Consider the following 17364-nt stretch of genomic DNA (forward strand, 5'->3'; position numbering starts at 1 on the left):
ATGATGTATTAATACTAATCTGGCAGGATTACACTGGAATTATTAGAACGGGATGACATCTTAATAAAAGGTCATTTCAGTAATAAGTAGGGGGAAGGGAAAAACCACCCTGCACAAATAAATGCAGAAAGGCTGGGTTAAGCTCTCCCAGCGCTATGATGAGGAGAATATGCAAATAAAAACATCCGAGCTGCTCTCAAACAGGAAATGAAAAACTGTAACATAACAAAAACATTTCCCAGAGCAGACATTCAGGCCCTCTGCCAGCTCTTTAAAAACACTGTTAATAACGGTGCAGTAGCTGTTCAATATGGAAGCAGCTGTGAAGAGAACGAATGGCATGTTACCGGAAAGCAGGAAGATCAGCAAATTATTATTATTTAAAGAGAGAAATAATTTTGCTCAGAAAAATGTGCTGTCCACAGAAGCAAAAATCAAATGGCCCTTTTATATTTACAGCTTGTATCACATCAAGGAGAATAGGCAGCACTGTGCAAGGCTTGCTAGGCCAGCTCTTCATGAATATTTACTTCTTCAGACAAGTAAAGAAAGAGGCATCTAATGAGATTTTCAAAGGTACTTCATTTTTGGGGTGCCAAGACACCTGTACCTTTGAAGGCTTCTCTCCATGGATGACAAGAGCTTGCCACTCTGGCAATGAGTTAAATTCAACCATAATGCCCCTGCACCCCCCCAACCCCTTAGTGGCTACTTAGTGGCTATTCCAGATCTCATGGATCTCAGCTTCATGCTGGGCAATGGCATTTGATCAAACGCTACTTTGGGGAAACCAATTTTTCAAGAACTTTTCCTAACATCAAGTTCTCCACATACTTTACAGAATGTATTTAGACCATACAACCCACTAGGGAAACAGAAAAAAAAATATAATCTAGTGAATCTAAAACCAAAGTAGATACTGAAGGTAACAGGGAATTTCTAACTTCTCAACCTGCTTTTGTTCTATGATCTCAAGGAGATTAACAATTAGTGACATGAACACTGCTTCAAAAAGCCATGTTACGTAGTCCAGACACCAGAAAAGGGACAGATTCTGCTTCCCACAAAACTGTTAGGTGGTAACTCCTGCCTGAGAAAATACCCGCTTTCCTGAGGGGTCCATTCAGTACCTGCCAGCCAGACACACAGCGTTGGTGGGACCCCTGAGGATAAACTATTTCTGAAGGACTAGAGCAGAACCTGCCTTCAAATGTTTTCTCTCTCACCACAGGACAGCTCTGCCTCAGAGAGTCATCCAGGTGCTCCACACCAGAAGAAATTTCATGCTCCTAGGAAAAATAAGAGTCTCCTGCTTTTAAGAATCTGGCCTGGTGGCTGCAATGACCTTCAGGTCAAAAAATGAATGATGTCATATTAAATGTGTTCATAGCAAGTGTGACACAGACAATCCCTTCATGATAAAAATTCTTTTACAGCCCTGACCTTTTGGATTCATCTTCCCCGTCCATTTAGATGACAGCGGCAATAATCAACTGATCTGCTGAAGGCCGCAGTCTTTTTCTTACCTGTAATAACAATCTCTCATCGCCTATGACGGCAGCTTGGTTCCAATCAATCACTTCCGAGAATGGCAACTCCCATCCGTTGCTGAGCATAACCGGGACGCAGGCAGCCTGTACGCACACAGAGGCATTGCAGTCGTTAGCGGGTACCCCATGACTAGGGCAAGTTTTGAGGTTTGCACCAACACCGTGACCATAGTTTTCTGCACAAGCTCAGAAGGAGAGGCAACATGGCAAAGAATACCAGAAGCTAGAGGCCGCAGGAGGGCAGCCCAAATGTTTATGGTTCTCCATTTTGTGCTTATACATATTCACTGAAAGGTGGGGTTTGCACGGAGAGTGGCATTTGAAATCTGGTGCTTATGCTGCCAGATGAGGGCAGAACTGTTAAAATGTTGCAGAGGTAATAACATCAGAGAATTTAATACAAAATGATGGCCTCCCTTGCTGCTTTGTGAACTATACAGCAGGGAACTAACTCCCTCAATTTTTACAATATGTTGCAAGACAACCCCACAGAAAATATAGATCATATTTAATTCCAGAGCACTTTTTCCACAAAGGAGGAATGAATTCCCTATCCTGTTTGATATCAACTCTCCAAACAGAGGGAACTGCACAACCACAACTCATCTGTCACCACCTGCCTACAAAAATAAGAATTGCTTTCTGTCTTAAAACAAACAAAAAGCATACACATTTAGTATCTATTTCACACCAGCATGATCTGTCTAAATTATTTAATCTTCTATGAGTTGCGCAAGGTCCTCTGCACAGACAGCAAGTTTGCGAATATTTAGTAAACAGGGCAGTTATTTCTGTAAACAAATGATCTCCACTACGTTCTGGTCAGCTGGATCACAACATAAGATCCAAACCAAAAACCTCCTGATGTGATGAAAGAACCTATTACCAGAGGATCTGCACTGAGCCTGTGCTCTGGTTCAGTTTCCTTTGGATCAAGCCAAGCTTAAGTGCTCTGAATTTGGTCTGGGCTGGGCTTCAGACCTCTCCATACCTCCGAACAGATGGTATAAAAGGGAACCCTTCAGACCACTGTACCTTCCTTGGCAACATGTACTACACATAGGATCTTAGACCGGTCCAGTCTCTGCATTACAGCAATGCTTATAATGTGTAAAGAACTGTGATCTTCTGTAAGGAAATCAAATTAGTGCATGAAAAAAGCCAACCAGAAAACACTTAGCAATGTGTTTTCATGTTTAAAACATTCCACTAATGTGGATTACATCTTTCAACATGCCCTGGAGCCAGACAAAAATTGGGAATTCATCATAATCAGTGAACACTACTGCTAGCCTGCTAGGAAAATCCTCAGTGCCTGCATTTTATCATCATCGACCAGGAGCCTCCAAGTTCTGTACAGTGAGGTACGCTCCCTGCTTTCTTCTCCTGAGACGATGTATCTAACAGAAGCTGCATGACTTGTGGTCCAGATGAGTGAAGAGCTGAGCAGTGCTCTTCAGGAGGATCTGAAGTGACTCTTCGTCCCAAATAAGCCAGTCCCACTTCCTCCTCCGAAGAGGCTGGAGAGGGAACAGCACTTTGCAGGCTATTAATCTTCTCCTGAGTAGGAGCAAAGAGGTGACAGTCCAGAACTTGGATCTCACATGTGACAGTAGGTATGGGGTTCAGTGGTTAAACCTAAGTGTCCAGCGCATTTGGGATGCTCTAGGGTATCGAAGAAACCCATCAAAGGCTGGCAGACACGACACAGGTTCTACTGGAAGCCTTCTGGAGAAGCAGCAGAAAGCCAGAAGGGTACCGCTGGGCTTCTAAAATGACATTATACACCTACACTTAGGTACCTGAATGCTGCTCTGGACTGCAGTAATCAATACTCTTTAATAGAGGCTGGGACGTTTTGTGGTTGATGAAGAAAAGTGATGTTATTCATTAACAGCTTTACTGCCAATGCTGGGACACTTTCCAAACGGCAAAAGCACACCCCGAGGCAGGACCCTGTAAGGTGTCCTTATTTGCCATCTCACTGACACCAAGAAGCGCCTCAGCCTCCCCTTCCCTCCACTCCAGCCCCCATAGAAATACAGATGCCAGTTCTAGAGGGGACTGCAGCATCTCCCAAAATGCTCTGTATGGCTGACTGAAGATACAGGACTTCAGGGCTGAGCTGATGCTTGCCAAAAAAAAAAGGTCATGCTGGTTGCAGCTGGAGTAGGTCAGTGTCAGGCTTGGTCACTATGTTGCCAAGTCCTGCTGCCACAGTGACTCAGGAGTCCCTTTGCATTGCCCTCTGCTGCTAGTCAACAGCAAAAAAAGGGAGACCATTAACCAAAATGTTTTTAAAAAGTGAAGGGGATTCAGGTGCCGTCCGAGACACACTGTGAGCTTCCTGAGATCAGCCTATATCCACCTTCATGTGAAGGTTCCATCTGGGGCTTTACAACCTCCAGGCCACCTTCTGCACGTTCAGCAAAGATCATCTCAAGACAGGCAATGCATAAGCAGGTCTGTTCTAGCTATGTGAAAACAAGCTATTTTTACTGCCCCAGGGCTTACTTGTAGAGGCCAGTGTCTCCCACGGGAAGTCTCACAGCTTGATAAAATACTGCTCTAAACCGGTCCAACCTCTCGGCCTCACCACATCCAGGGAAACCCTTTTCCTGGAGGTAACGCAATTCAACCTTCAGATGAGCTCAGTGTTCAGCTTCTCCTGGGAAGAAGCTGCCAATTGCTCCAGAAGTATGAATAGAGGCTTTTGCAAAGTGGATTACTGTCCACTAGGGAAATGAAACACATTTCCCTCCTCCCCACCTCCTTGCTATTGCACGCTGACTTGCGGCCAATGTAGCTGATGCTTTAAGCTGCAGCTCTTACCTGCAAGGCTTCCAGAAACCTGAAAGAGCCAAGCCTGCGGCCACGGGGAACCAGACAGAAAGTGGCATTGTGCAGCATTTCACGGTAATCATACCTAACAAGAACAGGGGAGAAAAGAGAAAATTCAATTAGCGGTGAGTGCTAGAGTAACTGGGCGTGAAAATGCAAACAGCTGTTGAGACACATCTGGATAAAATTATCCCCAACCAAGACTGCTCACCACCAGGTTAACTAGCTCCCTCCGTGCACGCATGTGTCAGCCATCTCCCCGGCTCCTTTTTGTTCATCCTCAGGAGCAACCACCATGGGAGAGAGCTGGGGAGAGTGGTAATGCAACTGAGGGAAGGAAATAATTTTGCCTTTGCAATAATCAGCCATTTTTATAAAAAACAGGTGTGCATGAGTTCTAAAAACAAACTTATACTAAATATTTTGATACCCAAAGCATTGTTGCAGCACTTCTATGACCCTGATTTCTATTCAGATTTAGTCAAAGTCATGCACAAATGCATTCATTTCTGCACAGGAGGTTTGTACGAAGCAAAAAATATTCAAACTATGCCAAAGAAACCTTCCCTTATCAAGCAGGCACTAAAAAAGGACGAGGGGTTACAATGAGTTGGTGGTTATTGTCAAGTGTGGTGAGAAGGATAAACTGCCAAATTTTGGCAATTAACCACATAGCTGCAATGACCCCTGCTCCTCTGAATTAAAATTTTAAGTGCTTATAGACACTCTTGGTTTTTTTTCCGATTCCATCAATCACCTCAAAACCATTCACCAAAACCACACATCAAATCCTAACAGTTTCCAGTCTGTTATTAGCTAATCGTACTTCTGGCAAACCCATGGAACTGTGAATGGCATCGACCTCGTCTGAGACAAAAGGATCCAGATTAAACACCCCCCATTCTCCAGAGTGTCCTGGACTCTGCAGACAGATGTTATTTTGACAGTAACTTGTGGCACTGAAATTTTCTAACACTAATAATCTAATTTAACCATAGCCTGCAGGCAGAGCCATTTTTTTGTATGCATGTATATGTCTATGTATATACATATGTACATGATTATATTTTATATATAAAAAACTCCAGATCTGCGTTTGTATTCTCGCACAGGCCAGACAGATGGGAGTAAGCCAATTTTCAATTATAAGCTCCGTCTTTAGGAAGAGACATCTTGCAAAGGCCCATTTGCTTAAACAAGCGTGTATAGCTAATTTGCACAAGAAAAGGTCACTGTGAATGGATTAAGATTATCTGCACTGAGAGTAAAATAAAAACCCTCGTTGCATTAATTAAAACTACAAAACAGACTTCAAAGTACTTTTTTTATTTTTTTAATCGTATCTCAACTTTGGTTAAAATACATATACACACATTCCAACTGAGTGGCAGCAATTTCTTTTTCTCTGTGTGGGATATTGATTGGCAGCCATGTCCCAGCTCACCAGCCAGCAGTGACACAGCACACAGGGGAAAATATTAGGAAACTGGAATACCAAAATAATAAAAAAAGTTGCCATTTTAAAGCATTCCTTTTTTACACACCGAGAGGTCTGAGGCTCATTGCTTTCACTGTATATTGCATGACAGAAAATGTTAATAAATACCAAAAATAGAATACCCCGTAGGGCTAGAATACGCCAGTCAGAAGTCCCCCATCATTAGCTAGCTAAAAATGTAAAATCCTGTTAATACCCTGGAATGCAACAATATCCACGAAACGTCAATGACAGAACCAGAACACAAAGAAAAGCAGAGAACAAGGCCAGCACAAGTGAGTCCTCCATATGCCACTGACATCTTACATTGGGTACCTTTTCTTTCTTGTCTAATTTGCTGATATTAGTATAGATTTACAAAGGAAATAAAAAGAAAAGGACTTTGTTGACCATTTCCCACCTGGAAACCAGTTAGCGACTTGCTCCCATTTGTGCGTTTTAAAGCCTAACGTGTGATTTATTGCTGAGCTCTGTCATAGCACGGTTCATGGTCATCAAGCAATTTATCTACATCACACGTACACAGAGAGCCTCATCCTAACCTTGATGTATGGGCACAAAATTTCCACTCACTTCAGGGAGAACGCGCAAATACAACAGGAGCAGACCCACAGTAAAGCAATATCCACCGAGAGCTGCTGCAGCGAATGAACTGCACCAGAGATTCTTCTCATGAACAAATTTCTCTGCAATTTCAACCCAAATGTTTTAAGGTGACTTGACATGATCTTTGAGCACAGTGCTAAGGGACTGATTTCCAGTTTAATCCCCCTCAGCGACCACTCCAGGATCAAGCATCTATTTGAAAACCTTAAACACTAATGTGTTAATTTTACTCCTACTAGTTCATGGGTAGCACGCAAAGCAATGGGGACACCCTGCCTTAGCTGAAAGACAGAAGATAGCCCAGTAGGCTTAAATACGAATTCAGAAACGCCTTTCACACAACACATGCAGCCAGACACAAATACATAAACATCTCTGTCAAGCTGCAAGCACAGCTTTGTAATTTGAAGCACTGCTTGCGGAGGAAATAGTTTACATGTTCAGAGGCAAGTCTGCAGCAGGGATCATTTCATGTTTTTCTCAGACTGCCAGGCAGCATTTGGAGGAGACCTTGGCCACAAACACATTACCTGGTGAATGAAGCTCCAGCCCACAGGCCGTGGGGGGTACAACAGGTGTCAGGGAAACTCAGTTTCAGATTCCTTCCCATTCAGCCCTGTAGGAACCACTCACGCAGCAGAAGGTTTGAGCTTTGCTGGTGTTTTGGCGGGGAGGGAGTATTTCTTATCAACAATTGGCATTTTTTTCCACATAGGAAGCATGCAGATCTCACCTGAAAGCATCTCTGCACTTCCCTTAACTCTGACTTGAAATGCTTTCAGTGAAGTCAGTGAGATAATGTCTATGATTAAAGGTAGGTATCTGAGTTAAATCTTTGCTGGACTTAAGATTTCTCCTTCACTTGTCCAGGAGAGAAATGGGAGCTGGTGCAAACATCTAGGAACACCCTCTCAGCTACAGGAGGACACTTGCACATTAAGTACTGACCTGGCAGCTATTGCAAATACCAGTATCGCATCAACGACGGGCTTGATTTCCCCACCATCTTCACTGACTAATCTCAACAAGACCTCAGGGAGGCAATGAAGTATTATAACCCTGCTCACAAGTGGAGGAGGGGCCTTAAGTTACAGAGAAAATAAAGTGTGCAGAAGAGGTTCTTCCAGAGCCACCTCTTCTTCTTCTCCCCTGGCAATGGGGGTTATATCTGTTTTCAGAACTACTTATTTCCATTAGCCAGTAACGTCTGAAGATGGCAGGGAGATCTGTTATGGTCTTCCAGCTTGCATTGCTGTGGTTTCTGCAAACCCAGAGCTGCCAGCTTGTGGGGACAGTTCTGCATTACCTGCCTATCCAGACGCCCTCGTTTTACCCGGCTACGGAGGTTTTTCAGGCTCCACTTGCAGCTGAGGAATCGGAGCAAAGACCGTCACCGCACGGGTGGCCGGCCGGGCACTTCTTCCTTACTTGTGCTGCTTCGGTGTCATGCTCCTTCTGGCGCTTTACCTTCCTTTCTTTTCCTTTCCTTTACTGCTGGCAGTTAATCTTCCTGAGCATTTTACCATAGGAAAGCTTTGAAAGGAGTTCTCTGCTTTGCTCAGACGGTATTTATTTCCAGAAAGCTCCTGGTTTCCATGTTAGAAGACTGCTGGGCAGACGGGGCACGCGCTTATTGCTTATATTCCTGTATTGCTTCATTCTGCACGCTTGCACGGAGGTAACATTTTACTGCCAATTTTAGGGTCGGCTTGGCCTGAGCCTCAGCTGCATCATTCAAACATGTTAAAATCCAAAATGCATATGCCTTTAAAATGACAGTTGGGGCTTTAAAACTAAAATAGCTGCAGATTTAACCCAAAGCTGGCATCCCTCTGTAAGGATCAACAGTGTGTTTTATTAACTTTCAGGCTTCCTTCCGTTATGATTAAGTGCACCTTGTTCATAGCTAATACCTTTTTAGGCAGCATAAAAAAATAGCTCTATTTGTAATCAATGCTAATTTATTCACACTTTAATTGAAATATCCCCTCCCTGCTACCACCCATAGCTGAGAAAACATGTTCAGCCCCATCTATCATGCAGGTGTGAACACTGCAACGCCGTGTGGGCAATTATCTGAAGCAAAAACGCTGCTCAGCCAAATGCTTTTACCATTTTAACTTCTTGATCCAACACATTGCTTCTGTCTTTCCCCACCCCACCCCCTTTTTTTTTTCTTCTGATGTGCCGACCTTGTCAATCAGCACGTGGATTAGAGGGCTGCTTGGGATTCCTGGTTCACCATTATCCCAAGGAGCCCAGGCAGGCTGCAGAGGCTCTGCAGTGACTAATCAGCCATGCCATACATTCCTTCTTACAGCTTAAGCATTTCCCCATGTCACTACACTTAAAAGATTATAAACTAGCCTGGGAAACATTTTCACTACGAATTTTAATATAGACTATTTTTTTCCAAAGCCACATCATCATGACCATTGATTGAAGAGAGGTCTAAAAAGACATTGGCTGTTTAGACCAGCAGATATGTCCAGCTACCCAGATGTAATGATTATCATACTTTATGCAGCTATATGTCACCTGTCATGTAGGAATCACAAAGCAGTGTACATATTTTCTTATCTAATCCTCTGAACACTGATACGGGATACATCACCATTCCCATTTCATAGATGGAAAACCTGAGATACAGATGACTGGTGGCTTCTCCAGCAGCTAGCCAGACCTTGGGAATGCTAACCCCAGCATCCTCACCTGCCTCCCTCCTCTCTGGTGATACAGCTGAAAACCAGCCGTATGTTATAGCTATCAAAATTCAGATGGAAATACAGGAGCAGAACCCAAACCAAATACAATGAGTGTAACCCAGCAGTACATATTTTAACAGTGCCACACATAATTCATCTTCTGAAAGATGCTGGAGCTCATCTTTGGCAGGGTGTATCAGCACATACCACCGTAGATGTCAGATGGGACTAGAGCTATTTTTTTCTTTCCTGAGCCAAAAATTGAGATGGCACTTAATCAACTATGTCCAGGGCTCCCTCCCTGAATCTGCAAGCTCACAAACGCATGCTGCATCTGCTAAAAGTCCCTGCATCAGTTCAAGTGCTACAACAAAGACAGATACTAAACACCTACAACGCAAGGCTAAATGGCAGAGTGTTTCCCAGTTTTCCACTATGTTCAGTTTCAGCTATTAACCAATTGGCCAGTTTTCTGTGTGTGAATTCTTAATGCTGATGGCTCTGAACTACTGGCTGGAGAGCCTGAAAAGAAACCCACTGTGTCACACAGAGCATCTTGTTGCTTGGTTTCCATTAAGGTATGTTGGCTTTTAAATAAACTGTCAAATAAAACTTGGCATTGAAAACACCAAGTGAGTAACTGTCTTTGTAGAAAAGCTGACAGCTCAGCTGTGCATTAGATAGATAGCTGCCCAAGACTGAGCTCAAAAGGCTAACGCATCCTACTTGGAAGGGTGCCGTCGCCGTGAACTGCTTGCTTTTGGATTTACGGCTGCGCAATGCTTTGGGGTGATCTTAATGCCAGTTAACAGGCTACTGGCTGGCAGTTCATCTCCCTCTCTGCAAGTGCTGGTTCTAGAATTAGAAAGTTTGGAGGTGCAAAAACATAATTGGAAAACTTTTTTTTTCCCCTGCTTAAAGGGCTAATTGATTTCACAGGTGTTTAATTATCATTTGCTGTGAGATAATACCTTGTAGTGCCATAAAAAATGGATTTAATTTTCGAGTGCTTGCAAAACCATTGCCAAAGCCAAGTTAGAGCTAAAGCTAGATAATTATTCTATAAATCAAACACACTGCCTCCTTTCTTTGAAATTTTTAATACTTGGCTATAATGATATCTGACGACCTTGAAACTAACATAAAAAGGATTTTCTTGCCAAGTGCTGAAAAGCAGCCATTGGAGTATTTCTTTCAGCCTGGTTCATTACTGCAGCTGCCACCGCCATGCTGCCCCGGCTGCAGGATTCCAAGGGATGCTACGGTCTAAGTACAGCAGCAGCGTGTGTGAACAGTGATTTCAGCACACAGGTAATGGCCGAGTACAGGTATGAGCATGTACCCAATCTGAAAATGCTGCTAAATTAATGAAAATCCTGCATGATTCTTCTAGGCCTGGCAATGGATATGGAACTCTGCAAACCTCCAGCAACTAATGTCAAGGTACAACTGTTTTCTCCTTTCCATGCCAGCATCTTCTTTTAGTTCAGAAGATTGGATTAACAAAGAAGAACAGGGAAGTAGAGTTTTCACTTTAATATACTGCTAAAGGAACTTTGTTACAGTTAAGATGGACAGTAACCATTGACATTTTAATCATCTTTAAACTCTTCAGTGACATCATAGTTGGATTCAGTTCACTTCAATATTATGCACAGAAACATTTGGATACACAAGCCATTAAAGTCAGTGCATATTCTAACAAATAAAAATGCTCTAATGATTTTTGCCTAAATATTTACACGGATGCCCTGTGAATCTATATGGTGCAGGCAAAGCACACACAACATTTGGACTGCCAAATACTATCCAACTGGCTCCCAGTGTGGCGTTTACACCACCTAGAACAAGTAGTCTTATACAGTGGCAAATGCTGTCTCACCAACATCATTTGATGTTTAAAGAGAATTGCTTATTTAGCAAGTGTGCCAGAGAGGGTTCGTAAGTAGCGTGTCAGAGGCAAACCTTGCCAAGGTGCCTCTCTAGACAGCGTTACGCCCCAGTTACCAGCAACCTGCTAATAGCATCGTGTAACGCTTCTTCTAAAACCAAGTCCTGGCTCCTGGGCTTTGAAGTCCTCTTAGAGCGCCTGTTTTCACAGCAGCACCTTGCTGTGCTGGCAGCAAGAAAACTCACAACATGCCTGAATAAGAAAAGCCCATGAGGAAGCAAATGTACCACTCGCTTGTATCTTCCGACGAATGTAAATGCAGCACCACATATTGTGAATTCAATACCCTCTAGGTCGGTGGGAAAGCATTGAAAATGCTGATGCTTGCACGCGCAGATGCACACACAGGAACGCACACGCACACAGCCACAGGGTAAGATTTTATGTGGACCAACTTCCCCTGCCACGCTCTCTGAAGTGACATAAATGTTGTGCCCGTCTGGCACTTACTGCCCATCAAGCTGCTGGACCCTTACAAGGTAAAGATAAGACCAACCTGTTAAGATGATCCAGTGGTTCAGGCAGGCTCTTTCCAATAGGATTCTTCCAACAATAAATTACACCAACACTTTACATCATTATGGTACCTCTAACTTGCCATTTTCTGGAGATCACAAACTTTGTTTTGAATATTTTAATATAAAGAACCTCAGCGTGCTAGCAGGAGAACAAAGCAGCATCTCCATTTCACTGATGGGGAAACCTCCACGCAGCCTGAACTTGGGCTTCATCTACTCAGCCTTGTTCCCCAGTACTCTGCATAGAAAAATGCAGGAGTAAGTTGAAAGTAATATCTAACTCTTGACAGTGTGCTTTGTTTCAGTGTGCTCAGTGTTTCAACAGAGAAGTAATACCCTGGGTTGCATCAAAAGAATCGTGCCCAGCAGGTCGAGGGAGGCGATTCTGTCCCTCTACTCCACTCTGGTGAGACCTCACCTGCAGTACTGCCTCCAGCTCTGGGGTCCTCAGCACAGGAAAGACATGGACCTGTTGGAGCAGGTCCAGAGAAGGGCCATGAAAACAATCAGAGGGATGGAACACCTCTCCTATGAGGAAAGGCTGAGAGAGTTGGGGTTGTTCAGCCTGGAGAAGAGAAGGCTCTGGGGGGACCTTATTGCCGTCTTCCAGTACCTAAAGGGGGCTTGTAAGAAAGATGGAAAGACACTTTATACCAGGGCCTGTAGTGACAGGAAAAGGGTAACGCTTCTAAACCAAAAGAGGGTAGATTTAGGTTAGATGTAAGGAAGAAGTTCTTCACTGTGAGGGTGGTGAGGCACTGGAACAGGTTGCCCAGAGTAGTTGTGGATGCCCCCTCCCTGGAAGTGTTCGAGGCCAGGTTGGATGGGGCTTTGAGCAACCTGGTCTAGTGGAAGGTGTCCCTGCCCATGGCAGATAGGTTGGAACTAGGTGATCTTTAAGATTCTTTCCAACCCAAACCATTCTATGACTCTATGATTTTAGTTTTTAAAATGGGGATATTATATTCTGTCCTTCACAGACTGACTTTGTTTGGACTTTAGCCTTCTCCTAGTAGTGAAGCAGTGTCAAACACTTGTCCTAAATAGCCCCATCTGGTCCCATTAACCAACCTCACATGCTGTGACAGTCCAGCTGTGAACATCTTTGGGGTAATTTCCCATTGCAAAGCCAGTTTTCTTACTCATTTATTCTCTAACTTTAAAAAAAAAAAAAAGCCCACGACTGGAATTTCAGTTATTAAAGCATCAGTTTGGATTAAAGACCCAAACAAAGAAAAATCCATACTGCATTTTCTGAACAAAGCAGCAAATTTTAGCTCATCTGCCACCCACTCTAATTTTGAGATTACAGGACATACCTGAAAGTCTCAGAGTGAGGAGAAATAAAAGACTTATTGTGAGATCTCTCACCTGTCAACACTTGCTGTCTCTGAAGCCGATGATTCCCTCCTGCCTGTCAAAAAAATAAGGCCTCCAAATCTTTCTTAATTATTTTTAAATAGCTCTTTATTGAAAACTTGAGGTTAAAAAATGCTGAAGAGGATCAGTTTTCTAGAGTTTCATGCTTCAGTATCTGGGGCTACTGAATGTTTTAACTAACCTAGAAAGAGAAATGGTTGATTACAAGCCCTGGATGGTAAAATGTGAATAAAATAGTGCTCTGCACCCGCTTATGCCACAGTCCAATAACTGGACCCAGCAGAGTCCAGAGGACTCTGGCGTAAAGAACACTGTCCTCTCCATTAAGCTGCGTGTAGGACTGGGACTTCAGCAGGATAGTAGAGAAAGTACAAACCCCTGAAGATTGAATTAGAAGGGGTTATCACTTCTATTCTTGCTTTGAATGTCTGGCTGAGCTCTTTACCAAACGATTTAGAATAGTCCTTATGAAGCTTATCATTTTCTATTCAGCTCCACAGATTTTCCCATTACGGCTATCGAGCTCCTAAGTGGCTTGTTGGCATCTTTAAAAGTTATAGTCCTCCAGACACAACATCTAAAAATGGAAAGCAAAGATGATGTGCAATACTGGCTCTAATTATGCAGGAGTTCATTTCTATGAATGACTGGATTTGTTTCCAAAAAAAAAAAGAGGGACTTTACACAGGAACTGCTGGCAGAGCCCCATGTTGTCTAGGCATGCTGACCCAAAATGTGATCATGCTTGGAGGAAAAATTAGTTCAGCAAACCCATGGAACAACTTTGAATGAAATAGGGAAGTGATTTATTTTTACTCATAAGTCAGCTGCAGCTTAGTCCCCAGGAGTGGTAACACCACAAGATATCTAGATACTTCAATATTTTGGTTGTTTATTAGTTCTCATATTTGCCTTCATCTCAGGATCTCAAAGTATTTTCTTCCTCCTTTCTATGAGAAAAAGCTACCTCAAAAATACTAGTAAGACACAAAGTAGGGGGGGAAAGAAAAAGAACCCTAATTCCGTGTATTTTGATTTTGTAGCACTGAACTTTAGGGTGAAATCCCAGCACTGTTACAGTCCAGGGTGGGTTTCCACTGACTGACAGTGGGTGCTGATCTTCTGGACTTAATGAGGACTGACTTCTGCAATAAAGCAGTGCAGAAGTGTAAACTGTGGTAGGGCAGGGAACTCTGCAAAATTTTTCCCTATTGCAGTCAACAGTGAGTATTAAAATAATTTTCATTTTCTAAGAGAGAGAAAAGAGGAGATAGCAGGAAGAAATATAAAAATGCACTGATCATTGTTTTTCAGTGATGCCTCCCATTACTGTCCTTAGTTTTGTTAACATAACGCTAAGTCAGGCCACCCCATGTGCAGTCTGAGAACTAGGACTGTGCTTCACAGAGTGGTCAGGTAAAATGGGATCTGCCACTCTGCAGATCTGCTCCTTCTCTGTGCTTGCTCACTTCTGCTGACTACAGTAAAATCAAGGTTTTCTATGATTTGCTCTTCTCAGCAAAAAAGGCAGCTAGAACAAGAACATGGCTCCTCTGCATCTCTGCATCACCCAGTCCCCTTCGAAGCCGGACTCTCCCCTCCTCCTGAGCCAGCGGAAAACGTGAGCCGCATGCCATTACGTGTAAGTTTAGAATTGCAGCTGGCTTTTGTTAGGTGGTTTTTACCTTTTATAGGGTTGTTTAGGCAACTCCAGTGGTCTTCAGTTGACGTTACGTGAGATCAAGCTGACTATTCCATTCAGTAGGACTGGAGAGAGTCTTACCCACTTTCAACGAGACAAGGGGTAGTGGTATCAAACTGAAAGAGGGTAGGTTTTGACTGGATATAAGGAAAGAGTTTTTTACACTGAGGGTGGTGAGACACTGGAACAGGTTGCCCAGAGAAGTTGCGGATGCCCCATCATTCGAAGTGTTCAAGGTCAGGTTGGTTGGGCCTTTGAGCAACCTGATCTATTTAAAGATGTCCCTGTCTGCAGCAGGGGGGTTGGGCTAGATGATCTTTGAAGGTCCTTTCCAACCCAAACCTTTCTATGGTTCTACGATTGCCCATGGTGGCACATGGGACTTTTAGGTCCCAGCCTGAGCATGCAAAATTGCTGTCTACAAAACCCCACAAGCACGTTTGCATCCATGCATACTTACATGTACACACTTCCGCACTACTTACAAAGGACTTTCATCTGGAAACCACTGATGCATGTGCATATCCTTCTTCTCCTGCCTGACCCTGCCCTGACACACAAAGAACCTCACATGTGATTTTTGCAAAGTTACTTTTTCAAAAATCAAGGCCCATTTTGAGAACAAAGTTAGAGGAATAACCAACCAAAGCAAACTGAAAAACTCGTTTAGAAGGAGAGCTCTTCTCAAGCATGCAAAGCGAGTCTTTTGAAAACTAGTCTGCAAATGTAAGTGCCAAACACTATCTAAACCAGACCATATCACAACTCTGAGCACCGCTTTTCAGTTTGCTCCTAAGAGTCACAGGGAAACCACATTCCTGCTGATGGTGAATGCCTGACTGCTCACATTTGTAGCCCTAATGCATCACCACAGCGTCAGGCATCTGAGCTACATCAGGACCAATCCTAAGAGATGCAGACGGTGTTTCTCGGTCCCTATTGACACCCCCTCCTGCTCCTGGTGCTCAGCACCACACAGAATCATCTGTTTCACTTTTTTAGCATTTCTGCCCCGCTGGGCAGTGTCTGCCTGAACGTGCTACGTCTGTTTGTGAGCTAATATATTATTTACACAAGCTATTCAGGCATAGCAGCAAGGATATAAAACATTTATCAACAAAGGGACCAGTTTGTCATTTTAAAATAATTATGTTTCTTTAAAGAAACCAACAAATTCAGTTGTCTCAGAATTATTTATTAAGTTGCGCAGGCTTGAAAGGACTCTCTTTTGGAGGGAGGAGTCTCCACTCCAGATAAAGCTTTAACCATGAGAAATTTTATACCTCAGCAAGGAAACCTCAAGCTCACAGGTTTCATAGCCAGAACCCTAATGAGAAGCACAGGTCAGGTTAGGTGTATGGTAGCACCTTCTCCTGTGGTCTGCCAGACACTGAAACACCCCAAATGAACTGTGGGGTGGCAGGGCAGGGAACTTCCAAGTGTATTTGCAATTCTGCTCCACTGTCAGTGGAGCACACCTACACCACACCTAGACCCAAGAGCAGCTCTACCAGCCCCAGCCCTGGTGGGATACAGCCAGGCATCTCCTGGAAAGTGTGCACGGCCAACCTGGCAAAAAAGCCCTTTGCTCTCTGCCTGCTCCCTGCCCTGCACTGCCTTTTTATACCTCCTTGAGCAATTCAGGCGCAAGGACAAATGGAAAGGGAAAGGCATCGGCATGCAAGTGCTCAGATCAGAGAGAGACCTGTGATCTGGTGTGCTTTGCAGATTGCCAAGGAAAACATGACTCTCCAGACAAAAGGGTTTACAAGGGGATGCCAGCAGTGATCAGATTAGTTGGAGGAACAACAGCTCTTTGGCCAAATGCTAACAGCCAACAGATGGAGTGGAATGATGTTGACTGTAAGACAGGCCATGTGATAACACAGTGTAACATGCAACTGGGTGGCTTTTTTTATACAGGTGTGTTAATTTTGATATAAGTTTTAAAATACTTAATTTTTTTTTTAACTGTCCAGTCATAAGCACAGAGTAGGTACAAAGACATCCATAAGGAGGCTTCTGTATCAGGGTAACTTCACCTTCCTACCTCTTATAAACCATAACTGCAGCACCCTGCACTGGCGGGAGAACAGGCTGCACAGTTCCCACCTGAGTCTGGGTTTTGTGTGCCGGGTACCCAAGGGGTAAAAATGAGACCATGAGCAATCTCTGCAAACTTCCGAGCAGCTGTTCTCCCCCAGCTCCCTCTCTCAGACTCCAGATGGACTGTGATACAGGCATTTTCCTACAGCAGTGCCTCAAATCATGTGTTAGACGCGTCAGCAATTTCTGCTGACATCGGAGGCTAAAAAGGTGCAGACCTGGAGCAGGTTTTTTGGAACATCCTCATGCAGCACAGGCATCCTTTAGATACTGTTTAAGAGACTATAAAATGTAGTAAACCAGAATTCTTTGTGATGCTTGGCATCTGAAACAAGACTTTTTACCTTAGAAAGGAGCAATTCTGTAAAGGATTAGAGGGTCACTGTGGACAAGCAGCTCAAGGCTGTTACAGAAAAGCAAATGAATTCTTAGATACATCAACCACGTTGTACTCACAGGGAAAAAATTGTCCCTGTGTACCCGGAGTTGGTGAGGCCAGATACCAGA

General features: G+C 43.6%; 1 protein-coding gene across 1 annotated transcript in view; it reads right to left on the reverse strand.

Annotated features, from left to right (window-relative positions):
- The window catches only part of EXT1 (exostosin glycosyltransferase 1), a 181438-nt gene that overhangs the window by 21774 nt on the left and 142300 nt on the right, over window positions 1–17364 (reverse strand). Inside the window, exons 2-3 of the mRNA XM_075023849.1 lie at window positions 4383–4476; window positions 1527–1634 (exon numbers count right to left, since the gene is read on the reverse strand). Coding sequence (XP_074879950.1) covers window positions 1527–1634; window positions 4383–4476 — 202 coding nt within the window. The remainder of the gene's footprint in view (window positions 1–1526; window positions 1635–4382; window positions 4477–17364) is intronic.

The sequence above is a fragment of the Buteo buteo genome, chromosome 3 (genome assembly GCF_964188355.1).
Source record: "Buteo buteo chromosome 3, bButBut1.hap1.1, whole genome shotgun sequence".
NCBI lineage: Eukaryota > Metazoa > Chordata > Aves > Accipitriformes > Accipitridae > Buteo > Buteo buteo.